Raw genomic sequence first — 16,111 nt, 5'->3', positions numbered from 1 at the left:
CTGCTCTGCAGAACCTTTCACCGCTGATGGTGCATGAGCCAGACAGGCCCAGCTGGACTCTACTGCAGCCACAGCGTCGCGATCCGAGGCCAGGTTACCTTGGCAGCCCTGGGTAACTGGACGTACCCATCTTTGCTACCCGTAGGACAAGAATAACCAGAAAGCGTCTGATGATTGAATGCTGGCAGCACAGGTGTGTAAGATCACAGGCAGGCGGCACTGCCTCCCGCTCAGAGACTCCATGGCTGCCATCTGCAGCTCTCCCGCCCCGGGCCATGGACACATACAACGAACTATGGGCCCAATCCTGCCGGCTGCACACTCTCAAAGGCCATGGCACAAACGTGACCGGCCACGAAGAGACGCCCTGCCCGGCCCCCAGTGGCAGCCTGCAGTAGTTCCCTCGCTTGTGGGGAGCCGGGGAATCTGCAGCGAGGTGGGCCCCTGGCCCCAGTGCTGTGCATGAGGCCCAGCAGCTCCAGATGCCGAGCGGCACCCCGAGTGTCTGGGATACAGCACGTTACACACAGAAGGAAGCACCCGTGCAGGAGATGACACCAGCCAGGGGTGGGCAAGAGCCCAGTAAACCACCCTCAGGTACACACACGGCCTTCGTTCGTGGACTGTTAGTGCCTGAGGTTCAGGCACTAACAGCCCAGCACTCCAGTGTGCTTTTCCTCTAGGAGATCCAAGAGCTTGGTCCGACTGGGAAGTCACGCTATCCCTACTTCACAGGAGGGGAAACTGAGGCACTGAACATGGTCATGACTTGCCCAAGGTCAGGTTGTGAGTCAGTGGCAGAGCTGGGAACAGAACCCAGGTTTCCCATCTCCCACTCCTGTGCCCTGTATTCCAGGGCGTGACACTGTGACCTCCTGCTGCCGCCCCAGGAGTCAGTCGCAATACATGCCTCTCAGGAAAGCATTACAGCTGTCACTCAAGAGAAGACAAACAGGCGCACAGGAATGGCCAGACTATGGGTCCGTCCAGTCCATATCCCCCCTCGGACAGTGGCCAGCCGCACCAGAGGAAGGGACAATCCACACACTGGACAATTCTGCACTAACCTGCCCCCAGAGGAAGTTCTCTCCTGGCCCCAGCCTCCCAGGGACTGGCTCCTACTCAGAGCTACCAGGTGTATGTGCCAGACATCGCCATCACCAACGAGGACCAGAAGAGGATCGTCATGGTGGACGTCACGGTCCCATTCGAAAGCAGGACCGGGCCTTTCACGCAGACCGAGCCCGTACGGAGGAGCAGTACGGCCCCCCCGGTCAACGTCCTGAGAGCAAAGGGCTACGAGGTTCAGACCCACGCCCTGATCGTCGGAGCCCTGGGCGCTTGGGATCCCCACAACGAGTGTGTGCGGCGGGCCTGCGGTGTCGTTGGCGCTACACCCGGCTGATGCGGCGCCTTGTGGTGTCCAACGCCAACCGGTGGTCGAGAGACATCTACATCGAGCACATCACCAGGCACAGGATGAGTGAGCCAGAGCGCCACCGCGAGGAACTATCTACACCGCAGAACTGACGCAGTGCAGGACAATCCACCATTATGGACAGATCTACTCCCCACTAACTGCACCCTCTGTAACCCTGCAATAAGTGACGTTCCCGAAGTACTGATCGCGTGTGCTGAGAACCGTCAAACCTACCACCGCCCCCCATCCAGGGGGCCACAGATTATCCTTTCATTGTACTCCCTGCCTCCCAACCACACTCTGTACCTGCTGATAATCTGCACATTGTGCCTGGATGTCCAGGAATTCTGCCGTCTAAACTCTGGACCTGACCAGTTTTTAAAGATTATTTTTAATAAATTTTTTTTTACCCTTTGTTATTTCGTGGCGGATGTTCTTACTCTCCATATAAATAGCTACTCCTTTTTTAATCCTGCCCAAGTTGTCCTCCGTGAGATCTTGTGGTAGCGAGTTCCACAGGACAATTGTGCACTATGGAAAAGTATTTATGGTTGTAACTGAACATCCCCTTGTTCTTCTCACACAAGAAAGGATAAACAGGAGCGAGTGATCTCCCTCTCCATGCCATTCCCTGTTCTGTCTAGCTTTATGACCTCCCCTGTGAGCCAGCGACTAGCCAACATCAACAGGCCAAGCTTCCCCAATTCTTTTCATAAGGAAAATGGTGCAAGGTTTGGAGAGCCTTCACCACCTCTGTCTGCTTTCTGCTCACTGAGCTGGGGTGACCCAAACAGAACACCGCGCCCCAGGTGAGGACAAACTAGGGATTATTCTCTGTCCCTTTCCTTATACTTCTTAACAATCGGTTTTATTTACCACTGCTGGCCACTGAGCAGACGTCTTTATTGAGCTGCCCACGGTGACGTCCATCTCTTTTCCCTGAGCGACTGGAGCGGATTTAGAATCCTGCAAGGTGTCTGGGTGGTTCAGATGATTCCCTCCTGGCCACATCGACCTTGCATTTTCTCCAAGAGTGAATATTAACTGCTCAGTCCCCTGGTTTTGTCAGGTCCCTCTGAACTTCCTCACAATCTGCTCTAGTTTTGACAGCTCCACCATCCAGAATTTCTCACACACCAGCAGCCCCCAAAGGACAACAGGAACAAAAGACATTAACCAAAGCCAAGGAGGATGCTGGCTGCTTCTTGAGGGCATCCAGAACAGCAGACACAGTCTGGGTCTGACAGAAGAAACACAGGCTCCCTCGGCAGAACGTGGGCTCCAAGAGGCAGCGCCATCTCAGCAGCTGAATCGGCCACTCCCAAAGGAACTGATTTGAGAACCAGAAGTGGATCTCCAGCCCTCGCCATCTCTGTCTGTGTCTTTGAATAACTGGCTTTATCCCTTCGGGGCAATGTCATGTTTTATCTGCATTTGATTGGTTTCAGAAAGAAGGTGTAGCCGCACACCCTGGGCTCCACCAGGCGTCCCAGAGCCCTGCCAGGGGGAACAAGCCGGTCATTCGGGGCTCAACTATAGTCACCCCTTGAAACAACCCCCACGTGCTACAAAAGGGCAAAATTTCAATGAGTGCCTGTGTGATTTAGGTGCCTCAATCCCATTGGATTTCAATATGATGTAGGCTCCTAAGTCACTTAGGCCCTTTTGAAAATGTCGCCTCAAGTCAAGCAGAGCACCCGCCTTCGTGTGCTCTAGAACAAGATGCTCCAACAACCTATGACGTAACATGGAGATAAATGACTTCTCCAGCTGCTGTCGGGTTATGACCCAACTGGGTTATTCACAGGTGGCTCACAGGCTGCTTTCCTTGCCTCTGAGCTCCGTCAACACCGTGCAATGAACCACGTTGTCATGGCACGGAGGCCAGGGATACCACGCCCTGCCCTCCGATCTCTGCACCCTGTGACTCAGGTTACTGGCCAGACAGGTTTGAGCAGATGGCCCTCCCCCCTGGGAAATGTTATCTTGCTGGATCTTAAGGAGGATCACTGCCCCCATCTTGGGACCTTATCTGTCCTTCCTGGAGAGTTTACACAGCCTGGTATTCAGTATTCACAGGGTCGGTCATTGCACCATGTCAGTGAAGCCTGCTATGGCAAGGTGCCCTCCCATTCCCAGGCTTTCCAGTCCACCTGGTCGTGTTTCCAAACACATCATATTATTAGAGGAACTTCTGGAGACCCCAGCTGAGATCAGACCCCCTGTGCTAGCTGCTGGCCGTACACGCCTTGCCCGGAGTTGCTCACAGCTGCTCTTTAGCCTCTGGGATTGGAGTACTTGAGTACTTGAGCTAGGCAGCAGTTTTGCAGAAAAGGACCTGGGGGTTACAGTGGACAAGAAGCTGGATATGAGTCAGCAGTGTGCCCTGGTTGCCAAGAATGCCAACAGCATATTGGGCTGCATTAGTAGGAGCATTGCCAGCAGATCACGGGAAGTGATTATTCCCCTCTATTCAGCATTGGTGAAGCCACATTTGGAGTATTGTGTCCAGTTTTGGGCCCCCCCACTACAAAAAGGATGTGGAGAAGTTGGAGAGAGTCCAGCGAAGGGCAACAAAAATTGTTAGAGGGCTGGAGCACAAGACTTATGAGGAGAGGCTGAGGGAACTAGGCTTGTTTAGTCTGCAAAAGAGAAGAATGAGGGGGGATTTGAGAGCAGCCTTCAACTACCTGAAAGGGGGTTCCAGGGAGGATGGAGCTAAGCTGTTCTCGGTGGTGGCAGATGACAGAACAAGGAGCTATGGTCTCAAGTTGCAGTTGGGGAGGTCTAGGTTGGACATTAGGAAAAAGCTTTTCACTGGGAGGGTGGTGAGCACTGGAATGGGTTACCCAGGGAGGTGGTGGAATCTCCATCTTTGGAGGTTTTTAAGCTGGGGCTTGACAAAGCCCTCGCTGGGATGATTTAGCGGAGGTTAGTCCTGCTTTGAGCAGGGGGCTGGACTAGAAACCTCCTGAGGTCCCTTCCAACTCTATGATTCTACTCAACTTCCACTGGGATTTGGGCACCAGGCTCCCTTTGCAAACCCCAGCCTCGCAGCTTTTATTATATAACTCTATAGTCTGACAGCGTGTTCAGTTCCACCTCTGGGATCTCTCCAGCTTCTGCCCACGCTCAGCTGTCATTTCGGTCCCCTCCTTTCCTGATCGCAGAGTTACAGGCTTACCGCCTGACCCAAAACCTGTGTGCGAGTGTGAGAGAACGCGGGGGGGAGAAGGGGGTCCCCTGGCTTATTGCTGATGTCAGAAAAAATGAAGAGAAAGGCCAGCGGCTGCAGCATGAGGCTGGAATCGCTACAGTGCCAACACGAGGGGAGCAGAAAAGCGTCAGCTGAACAAACATGAGAGGAGCCGTCTCGGAACGGGCCGGCATTTTCAACCAACTGCTGGGATGAGCCCATGAAGGGAGAAAAGCATTCAGTGCTGTACATGCCTCAGCTGGCGCCAAGGAGCGATTGGGGCTCCACATGTTGCAGGAATTCCCAGGGCTTCTACGAGGGAGAGGAACCGTTTGCTGTCTGTTTGTGCAAGCCACACAGCAGCCGCGAGTCTGTCTGCACGTGTGATTTATTTCCCTGGGAAAACGCCGCGTCCGACAGCCTCTGGCCCCAGACAGACGTTACCCAGCGTCCTAGCTGGAGGCACGACTGGGCAAGTGACTTGCCCACAAGGTCAGGGGGACCCAGGATCAGAGCACAGCTTTGTTCCAACCGCCACACAGCAGCATCTCTGGCTGGTGCCGCTCGATTCCTTGCCAGGGTTTTTCCAGCCAGGGATGAAGCCAAGGTAGGAGGGGGCCAAGCAACTCTTTCAGTGGCTTACAGGGGAAATTTAAAAACTAAAAAGCCTGGGCAGCTTAATGCGGGCTGGGGAAGTTACACAAGCGCTGGATCTTGCTGGAAGAAGCTACTCCGGAGCCTTCAGCCTGAGATCAGAGGTCATTTCTATATGAGCAGCGTCTCCCAGGGCTGAGTATATCACTCCGCACAGAGATCCTGGCTGGGGGGAGCCTGGATCAAAGGTGGGACTGTGCAAAATAAAGCAGGTGCTTGTGATGGAGAAGATGGATGGGACTGGGGAGGGGTGAGGGTGGGGAGGTGCCAGAGCTTGACAAAGCCACATCAGCAAAGCAGTGAGATTGGCAGGGGGGAAGTGGTTGTTCTTTTTTCACTCATAATAATTCATCCCGTCCTCTCAAGTCCTGCCGCACGGACAGCCAGGAGCAAAGGGAGGCCAGAGCCCAGCCACACACTGGTACGTGTGCACGGCAACAAAACCCTGTGCCCTGAGTCTCGGAGGCTGGGCAGCTGACGTGGGCTCACAGGGTGCGGGCTGCAGGACTAAAGACGGCAGTGTAGACGCGGGGTCAGGCTGGAGCCTGGGCGCCGAGACCCTCCCGCCTCGCAGGGTCTCCAGCCTGAGCTGAACTCTACGCTGCATTGTTAGCCCTGCAGCCTGGGCCAGCCGCAGTGTCTTTTACTGAGTGTGAACACACCCCTGGTGTCAGGAACGGGGCCTGCAGCAGAGCCGGTCTCTGGGCCACCTAAGGAGCACAGCTGCTTGGAAGAGTCAGCGACTGGCTCTTGCGCCCAGCAGCAGCAGCCGCTCAAAGCATTCACCGCTTCTGTGCCCGCTTGTTCCCATCTTTGCTCCTGCCCTGCCTCACCCCAGGTAACCTAGTCCTGACCCTCAGCTCCAATTCCTGGCTTCTGACTTCAGCTCCTACTGTGGGCACCGATGCCTGACTGCTGCTCCAACCGCTAGGCATGACCACTCACCCCCCCGTGACTGACAGGTTGCAGGGCTCACTGGGGTTGCTGCAGGAACTCAAGGGGAAAGTCACTCTGCCCCGCCCCGCCCCGGGCTCTGTGCTGTGCGTGGCCTCGCTCTGACGACGGCTCTTTTGTGCGTTCCCAGGCGCGGTTCCCCAGGTAGGATCACCAAGGGGGCTGCTGGGCATTCCTCGCAGAGCAGCTCACACAATAAGTTATTGTGTGCACACAACAGGGCTGACCTCCCACCCCCACCCCCGGCCCTCCCAAGCTGCGAGAAGCCGAGAGGGAAGCAGAGAAGGGGAGATTTTGCTGGCCAGGAATGTGAAGCCGACTGGGATTTCAGGGGTGCCGGGAGATGCTCTCCATAGGGCTCTTCATTCTCTCGCTCCCACTCAGCTACTCACTGCGCTGTTTCCTAGAAACCCAGCCTGAAGTTCACTGCCAGTTCACATCGCTACTGCACGTGATCGCACCCAAACGCGCCCCGTGGGGGAGCTGGCTGGATCGCGTACGCAGCCAGGGGCTGAGCATCGGGGCTTCAATCGACGGGAACCTTCCCACAGGCTGGACATCGGCTAAGGTGCAGGGCTGTGGCAGAGTCCTGCCTGAGCAAAACCCCGGCTCCCGGACCCACCATCACTGAGCCAGGCTGGAGCCGCACCTCTGCGGCTCACATCTGGCTCTAGTCTGCATGGGAGGGCCTACGTTCAAGACAAGACAAGACCTGGGAAAGCCTTTGGACTGCAGGGAGCACGTCCCAGGATGTGAGCGGCTGTGCCCCTGGAAAGGTTGTTTAAGACACAGAGAGCTGAACTCTGCCCTGCCACGCACAACAGCTGCAACGTTCCTTAGCTCGTCGGTTCCCTGCAGAGGCAGAGGCACACAGGAAAAGATGCAGGCGACTCGCTCAAAGTCCCAGCCCGAGACCGCGGGAGGATTCGGAATGGAAGCTAGAACTCCGGCCGCCCAGCCTGCTGCTCTGCCCACCCGCGTCACCAACCAGCCTCTCCCCAGCGCACACAGATTAAGGGGAGTGGGGAAAGCAGTTTCTCCAAACAAGGCTGGGCCTTCTCTGCAAACCTACGTTCTCCTGATCTGCTTTCCAGGGCTGCCACCTGCCTCTGACCCTGGCATGGTCTCCAGTTTGTCCGTGCCACCCCCAACCCATGAGCAAGGCCCAAGACTTGCCATCATGCTGTGCCACTGCTCGGAGCCCTGACGCAGCTCAGAGGCAAGGAGCTGGAACGTGGGGCAGCAGCATCGCCGTGGCGCCCTGATGCACCGACGTAGCCTCCTGGGCCAAGCCTGTCCAGCAGACACAACCGAGCCTGTGCCCTCACCCGCGGCAGTCCAGCGTTGGTCACTGTTACAACTCACAGGCACCGCTGTCCCCAGCAGACCCAACTGCAGTCACCAACCTGTCGGGCAGCGCAGGGCTGCTCGCTCAGCACCGTGGCTCGGGTCGGGGCAGCATTGCCTCGTCGCCTCGGCTTTGTAAAAATGCAGATCAGAATATGGGGAAATGGACGGGTCTGAACACAGGCAGTTTGCAAAGGGGCTGCTCTGGGAAGGGGAATTCGCTCCTTGCAAAGTATCAGTGGGTGGAGATCAATGTGTCTATAACGGACCTACAGCTCGGCCTACAAGCCCGTGTTCCTGCAAGCTACAAATGCTCTGCTTAGGGTTTCTCTTTGTCAGCTTTGGGGACGGGGCCTTTTCCAATGGGGAAAGCAACAGAAGAGAAAATTTCATCTGAATCTCGCACAGGATTTTTAATCATCTCAATTAGCAACTCAGACAACCGACTCTTCACACTTGCTCTGGCTGCCACAGACAGTGGCCAGCACCTGATGAGTCAGAGGATGAAAATGCCCCATGTGGTGTGCCTGGGGGGAAGTCGTTTGCGACTCCAACAATAATCAGATTAGGCCCTGAAGCGCTTTAATGTAGGGCTCCCCAATCTTCTCAATACAGCTCTTCGACCCAAACTGATGCAAGACTTACATGCAACTCCACAGAGCAAAGGAAGCAGAATTAGCACAGAAGAGAGATCATCGTAAAAAAGGAGCTGTGGACTTGGATGAATAGATTGTGAAGCTTCTCAGCCTCTCCTAAAACCTCACAGCTCTTGCAGATTGCCATGGGAGATCTTATTTTCAAGGGAGATTAAAAATCGTGAGGAAATTCACACCACATGCAGAAACCACCCAGGAGGAGGAAATTCAGAGTTAAGGCTGGAACTCTTTTCCTCCCTCCATGCCTAGAAATGCAACTGTCTGGGGAGAAGGGAGGCTCTGACCGTCACACTCATTTACACAGGCACACTGTGCCCATCATTACAACAGCAGGACACAGGCTATAAAAGTTACAACAAACACGGGCCACCCATTGCCCCAGCCCAGCCTCTGCCTGATCCATGCCCTGAAATGCCCTCTGGCGAAAGGCCCAGATTGCAGGTGCACAGGCAAGGGCGGAGATGGGACCCCACCCCACAAACCACCATCCTGCCCCAGGGCAGCTCCCAGGCTCCAGGTCGAGCCTGATTCCATGTTCTCATCTCACAGCCAGGAGCCTCTCGAGCCTGTTCTTCCCATTGCAGCACTGAGCTAAAATCCACACCCAGCCGCCACTCTCCAGGGCTATCCCCGGACCCGATGGCAGTGGAAATGGGCTGGCCCTGGGCACACGAGGCAGGGAAAAGGGCGCCTACTCCATTAGCCAAGTAGGGAGGCAGGCAGGCTCCTTGGTGCGCTCAGTAAAGGAGAGAGTGGGAGGAAATGGGGTTGTTACAACTCTTCTGCGGTTCCCCAGAGACAGCTGCTCACTCTGTCTAACTGGCACTAGCTCAGCACAGGCAGCTGCTGTCACAGCTGCCACGTGGGGAAGGAGCTGGGAAGTTTGGCAGGTCAAGCAGAGAACCCACACCCAATGCCTCTGATTCTAGCCCCACGTTTCAGCTGGGTGGCCTTCACAGGGGTGGGGGGGTGTATGTGTGTGTGTGGAGGAGCAGGGAGTGGGAGAGGCTCTTCATCAATGACTTAATAATAAATATTCCACTTTCATCCTCCAAGTGCTGTACAAACATTAATTTCACCCATCAGCACTGGGGCTTCCCAGGGACGCCCCAGCCACAGAGCGCGCTCCAATGAAATCTCACTGGATGAGGGTGCCAAAGGAGAGAGAGCTGGTACATGCTACAGGAGCTAGGGCCCCTGGGCATCGGGCTAGACACGTGGCTCTTCGCTCTCCCCAGCCTGTGCACTGCTGCTCCCCAGGGGATCTGAACACACTACACGGGTAGTTCAGCTTCACGCTCTATTTTACAGACGGAAACACTGAGGCTCGGGGAGATTGCCTGCCCTCTCATGCAGGGCCTGGCACAAACATGAGTTAGCTGTTACATTCATGCTTAAACCCTGCAACTTTTTCCACATGGGCAGGTGCCTGTGCCAGCACAGAACCCACTGACGGCCCTGGGGCTCCTCCCCACAGCACAGCAGCAAGGACAGGTGCAGGACTGGGGCCTCAGTTACATCAGAATATCTTCAGGGGAGTCACTCTGGATTGGCCCCAGTGTAGCCGACAGCAGGATCCGGCCCACAGACGTAACTCATCCTCCCGCTAAGATAGCCTCTTGTCTACAGCATGCAGCCCTCCGCGAGCCTCCAGGCCAGCAACTGCTTACCAGACTGAGCCCAGGGCCCCACCCCTTGGCACCACCAAGCCTGGGGCATAAAGTGACAGGGTAGAGGGTGCACAGGGTCGCAGCTGGTGTGGCTGCTCATTAAGATAAACAGGAGCCTGGAAGTACCAGCACCGGTTGGGTGCACAGGCTGGTCAGCTGGGTGCCACTGCACTGTGTGATTTGGATAAGGGCTTGTGCCTGAGCAGAGTTAAGGTGAGCGTTGGGGCAGAGTTAAGGTGAGGGTTACAAAGCCCCGCGCCCCAGCCCATCGTTGGGCCCCCACCCCAGTGAGCCCGGCAGGCGCCCCCAGCTCCTACCTTGAAGTCCACGGAGAGCTGCGGGGTGTAGTCCAGCGTCCAGAGCGCCCGCACCAGGGCCGCCAGCTGCTGGGTGACCTCTCCGGGCGCGCCCGGCCGCCGGCGGAAGCGCTGCAGCCCCAGGAACTCGGCCAGCGGCGCGGTGTTGCTCAGGCACTGCACCACGGCGTTCATGAAGCACGTGTTGCCGTGGTTCTTCAGCCCCTGCGCCCCGGGGGGCCGCCCCAGCGCCTCGGCCCCCGGGGGGCTCCAGGAGCGCGGCGCCTCCGGCCAGCCGCCGCCGCCGCCCCCGGCCTGCTCCTCCGGCGGGGCTGCCGCGGGGCCGGGGGGCTCGGCCGGCGGGGGGCCCGGCGGGCACCGGAACCCCCCCTCGTCGTCCTCCGGCTCCGCGGCCCCGCGGCGGCCCCCGGCGCCCCCCGCCCCGAAGTGCGACGACGCGCCCCAAGTTCTCAGCAGGCGGCCGAGCAGGCGGCCCAGGGCGCGCAGGGCTCTGCGCCGGGACCCCCGCCGCCGCCCGGGGGGCTCCGCGCCGCCGCCAGGCCGCTCCGGGGGGGGCTGCGGGCTGGCCCCGCTCCGGGGCCCCGCCTGCGCCCGCTCGCCCATCTCCCGGCCCCGCCGCTGCCCCGCCCGCGCCTTATCCCGGTGCCTGCCCCTGCGCGCTCCGAGCCACGGCGCCGGCGGCGAGACGGGGCAGGCGGGTCCCGCGGGCCGGCCAAGCTGCCCCCGAGCGGTGCCCCGCGGGCAGGGGGGCGCCGGGCATGCTGCGCTGCGCTGCGCGCCGACCAGCAGCGGGGCGGGCGAGGTGCGCTGCGCTGCGCTAGTCAGTGCATGGCGCGCGGGGCTGGGGCCCGGCGGGTTGCGGGCTCGGTCCTGTCCTGGGCGCGGAGCCGCTCGCTGGGGGGCGGGGGGCAGGGCAGCTCCTCCCCCTGCTGGAATCTGATTAGCCTGGTTTAGTGGGGAGCGGGGGAGGGGGCGAGACGCTGCTGCTGCTGCTGCTGGTGAAAAGTGGCATCGGCTGGCGGGCGGGAGCCTGGCCGGAGATCTGTCTGCCAGGCTGGCCGGAGGGAGGGAGGGAGGCAGCCCTCCCTCCTCCCAGCCTCGGTCAGGTGTTCCCAAGAGGAAGTAGCAGGCACTGGCCGGGTGTGTCCACGGTAAACAGCTGGGAAGTTGCCGGGAGCTGAAGCGGGCGGACGCAGGCTGGCACCGGCAGAGGGCAGGGCTTTGAGAGGCTGAAAGCCCCTTTCCAGCAGTGGGGGTGACTGTGGAACTCCCGTCCACAAGAGAGGGGCAAGCCGACAGCCCCCAGGATCGGATTCTAGACCAGTCTGTGTCTGTGGGATCTTAAACCTTGCCCATCACCTGGGAGCTGAGCGGAGCTGTCAGCAGTGCGTTACGCAAGGTGACTAACGCCTGTCACCTGCGCTCATCCTCTCCCTCCAGTGCTGTCTGTTTGCCCCCAGCCATCACCCCATCCTCAGAACCGCCACACTGGAAAAGCTGCTCCAGTCTAGCTCCAGCTACACCACACGCTTGTTTCGCAGTGTGCGGAGTGTGTCCTGGGGCGGCCCCCCAGCACGGGCTGAAGTAGCAGTGTAGATGGCAGGGCTTGGCCTAGGCCAGTCGAGTACAGACACATCTGAAGGGTGTGAGTTTGGACCCACATGTGCACCCTATACAGCTCTCTACTCACCCGAGTCGGGCCACCCCCTGCAGGGAAAGACTCTGTTGGGGGAAGGCAGCAAGAAAAGGCTGAGCCTTCCACAGTGTGGATGCAGCCTGCTGTTCGCTGTGGCATGTAGCTACACACCACCAAAAGCAGGTGTGTGTAGATGTAGCACTTGTTACACGTGTGCAACCCCTTACTGCCCAGGCACTTACCACCACTTCAGTCCTCCTTTAAATCGTTTCAGCTTATGTCAGTAAATGATTGTCTGAGTTAAGCAGGGGGTTATACTGATTTAAATGTCTTTACCTGAGGAGTGTAAAGCCATCTAGTTATACCAGTGCAATTTTCCTAGTAAAGACAAGGTCTAAAACCTAACAAATAATGTCCTATATTTCTGGAGTGGAATTGAAGGACCAAGGCCTTCGATAGATAGATAGCTGGATTCCATCCCTCTGTCCCTGAGGAGCAGGGCCCCTGGCTTTTGCAATTTCTGTAAAGCTCTACTGTAAACTTCTGTAAGTTTCTGCTGGAAGGCATCTACTTGTAGAGGGCATAGGGCCAAATTCATCCCTTGTGTCGTTCCATTACCTGTAGTGATGTTTGCACCAAGGGCTAGTTTGGCTCTTGATTTATGCTTAAAGGGATGCTGTCGAGATAAAACGCATGTGTGTGAAAGAATAACCCTACCAAGCTCACCGAGAACATGGAGATGATTGAAGCAAAGAGACTGTAAAAATCAAACTGGCTCTTCCACTTATTTTGCCCATAATGGGCAGGACAATTTTGATTTTCTTTCTAGTCAGTTTCACTTTCTGGGGATCATTCACCAGAGCTGCTATGTGCTGAATTCCACCTGCTTTAGGTACCAATCTGCCCCCTTCTCCAGCATCTGCAAGACTCCCAGTCTTTGATGTGTTCTGTGACAGGACAAGGTCCTGCTCCCGTCTTCTCTTTTGCCTACAGAGGCTAGTCAGAGACATTTCATTGTTAAACACCAGCCTGTAGCTCATTTACAGTCCTCTTCCCACCGCCTTTGCTGACCCAGACACCACATGGCAGAGGAGCGTGGATGCTGCAAACCTAGGGGTGGAGAGGGAAGAGATCTTTCCCCGCAGAGAGCTTTCTTGGTTCTGGCCCTGCCACCCCCAGCACTATCTTCCTGTGCCGCCTTCTTTCCCTCTGCATCCAGGGCCTAGTTAGCGCTTTAGTCCACCCCAGGCCATCCTCACCCATTAATGAGGAAGAGTCAGGCCCACCTGGGGGGATTAATTGGTGTTTAAAAGAGCCGAGCATGGGCTGAGCTGTTGGTTCCCAGGATGCTGGACGGGGAGGTGCTCTGCGACTGTGGGGCCTATTTTCGCTTCTCCCCAAGCAGAGTTCCTATGAGCTGTGGCTGCTGGCTTCCTAGTGCCTAGACACCTTTGAGGGACAGTGGGCGCTGTCCAGGGTTCTCTGCTCGGTGTCTTCTTCTGGATCCCTGATTTTGAACCTGTAATGTCATTCCTGTCCCTGGTTTTCATTTGTTGTCCCCCATAATTATTTGATCCCCGGGTTCAGAAGCACCTCCCCTTAGGCTGGGGAAGGGACTTCGCACGCGGATGGGCTTTCACCCGCCCAACCCCAGGACTTCAATAGGTGTTGGTTCCCAGCACTCTATCACAAATTCTTCCTCACCACACACACCTCTACCAGGCAGAGCAGCGCTATTATTCCCATCATACAGCTGGGAAAGTGAGGCCCAAAGAGACTCAGGCCCAGCTCCTCAAAGGAATTTAGATGCTGAGCTCCTCCTGATTTCAATGAGAATTAGGTGCCTAAATCCCTTTGAGGAGCTCGTTCAGGTTGTAGCAGAGCCAGGAATACAATCCCAATTTTCTGAGTCCCAGACTAGCCCCTAACCATGGAGCCATAGGTGGGAGGAGGGGGAGAAGGGGTTTGAATTTCAAACAACAAAAAATAATGGTAGTTTTATTCAAATGTTTAACATCGTGACAAAGTCTCTATCCGTGTGAGAGCCCGGGACCCGCTTTCCTTTACACAAACCCCTAACGCCTTCACACCATGGCACTATGACAGCTCCAGTACTGAACACTCGTGAGTCACAACATTACAGCTCCCGCCAGCCAGCCCATTCAGCCTCTAGAGCCCGCACCCACCTACATAACAGAGGGGGCAGAGGGGATGGGCATGAAATGCACTAGCCTTGCAGATGCAGTCAGCAAGACACCAAAAGGAAAGTAAAACATTGGGAGATAAGTCCACCTCCTCCCGCCAGTGGGTGCCCGTGTTTGGGACCATTATTATTCAGTGCTGTGCTATTGGGAGCAGTATTATAGTGGCCCTGGTTGAAATCAGGGCCCCGTTGTTGGCGCTATATCAACACATTGTAAGAGACAGTTCCTGCTCCAGAGAGAGAAAATTACACAAGCTCTGGGCCCAGCACTGCAAACCCTGGTCCCTCGGAATCCAAAGGACTGCCACGTGCAGTGGGCTCGCAGGTGTGAACTATGTAATTGATAGGAGATGTTGCCATGCTGCAATACCCTCCACGTTGTGTTTCATTTCAGATGCAGAATGTTCCAAAGTGGGTCACACACATTGTGCTCTCTCTCTCTCTCTCTCTCGCCCTGATGCAGCCTGTGTATTTGTTCTTCCTTTGCTTGTTGTTTTCCTTAACCTGAAATGTAAGCCACCCAGAGTGAGAGGAGGGTTCTAACCGTTAGAGGAGAGAGCTTCTGGAACAGCCTCCCAAAAGGAGGCCTGCTGGCAAACAATCCAACTGGTTTGAAGATGGAGCTCGATAAGTTTATGAACAGGATTCTATGATGGTGTTGATTGCAATAGCAGGGAACTGAACGCAAAAACCCAGGAGGTCCTTTCCACTCCTATGACGTTGTGAAAGGACGTGTTCTGCTCTTTGTGTGAATGGGAAACCATAACATGGGATTGGACCTTTGGAGCCATATTGTCCCACTGTTCTGCATTCAGCATTGCTCCTCATTGAGATCTGTGGGAGATTTGGCATAAAGAGAAAGGACAGGCTATTTCCCTGGGCTGGTTCTCCTCCGTGTGCTTGCTTTGATACTCAGCAGAAGCTGTACCATGCCCCTGCCCTGGAACTTTTACGACTGCAATAAAGTCAACTGTAAAAGATCAAGCAAGGCATGGAGAAAAAAACAAACACTTCTACCCCACCTGTCTGCCCATCCCTACTCTCTGCTGTCCCAGGCTGCAGCAGCTCCCCACGACTGCGTGACTGTTTTGATTTAAACCAGTAGTCAGAAGACAGTTGCAGTTCCAGAATCTGGGGAAATGGAGGGTGGGATTAGAGCAAGGATAATAAAAGCCTGGCTCAGATGGTGCAGTGTGTGACAGGAAGATTGAAAGGGAAGGTCTATGTAGTGGGGTTCTGTCCAGTTCTAATGCATGGCGCTGAGTGTTGGGCAACAAAGAAGAAACGCGAGCAAGTGATCTGTTCCCAGACATGCAGGAGTGCAGGATCAGAGGGTGGATCATGTAAAGCTCAGTTCTGACAGCTATGTGGGTAAGAGTCTAACCGATGAAGGCTGAAGGAAACGGGCAGGGAAGCTGACCCAAGAGGGGGGAATGTCAAAGGAACACAGGTTAGCATGTGGCATGGAACAGAGCACTTTGGAGGGAGACGAGGTGTAGACCAGACCTCCTTTGAGGAGCTAAGGCAAGGAAGAAGTCCAGAGAAAACCCACTCCATTGTACTGGCAGGGACAGTTCCTCTGTGCCCAAGCACAGTCCAAGTAAATGCCCTTTGTCCAGGGCCTCTTGTTGCAAATGGACTCCTGTCTTTGTCCTCTGGTCTCACAGCAGCAGCAAGCGGAGAGCTGCAGCAGCATCCCTGGCCCTCGTGCTCCTCCTCCACAGCTGGTTTTGTCCAGTAAGATCCTTGCTCCAGTTGCTTTCCTAGCCCAGCCTGCCTGGCCACAGGTAACCTATTAGCTCGAGCCCTACTGATGATGGCCCACTCAGGGTACGGGGGGCATTGATAGTAGTGGCTCATAGATCCCAAGGCTAGAAGGGACCATTGTGATCACTGAGTCTGGCCTCCCATGTAACACAGGCCAGAGAACCACACCCCGAAACAACCCTAGAGCAGAGCTTTATGCAGGGGTAATGAAATGTCTCTCGGTACTGTCTGAGCAAAGGGCAGCAGGGTTGTGCTCTGCCTGTCCTGATTGAGGGGTCACCCTCAACTGAA

The 16,111-nt window shown here is 56.2% G+C and overlaps 1 protein-coding gene across 1 annotated transcript in view; it reads right to left on the bottom strand.

Annotated features, from left to right (window-relative positions):
* Positions 1-11,233, bottom strand: part of USP43 (ubiquitin specific peptidase 43) — a 163,806-nt gene extending 152,573 nt beyond the window's left edge. The window contains exon 1 of the mRNA XM_067547767.1: positions 10,215-11,233. Coding sequence (XP_067403868.1) covers positions 10,215-10,817 — 603 coding nt within the window. The 5' untranslated portion in view covers positions 10,818-11,233. The remainder of the gene's footprint in view (positions 1-10,214) is intronic.
* Between the last annotated feature and the right edge of the window lie 4,878 nt (positions 11,234-16,111).

The sequence above is a fragment of the Emydura macquarii genome, unplaced genomic scaffold (genome assembly GCF_026122565.2).
Source record: "Emydura macquarii macquarii isolate MOO-44397 ecotype Brisbane River unplaced genomic scaffold, CSIRO-AGI_Emac_v2 contig_1230, whole genome shotgun sequence".
NCBI lineage: Eukaryota > Metazoa > Chordata > Testudines > Chelidae > Emydura > Emydura macquarii.
This window is presented reverse-complemented; position numbering and strand designations above follow the sequence as displayed.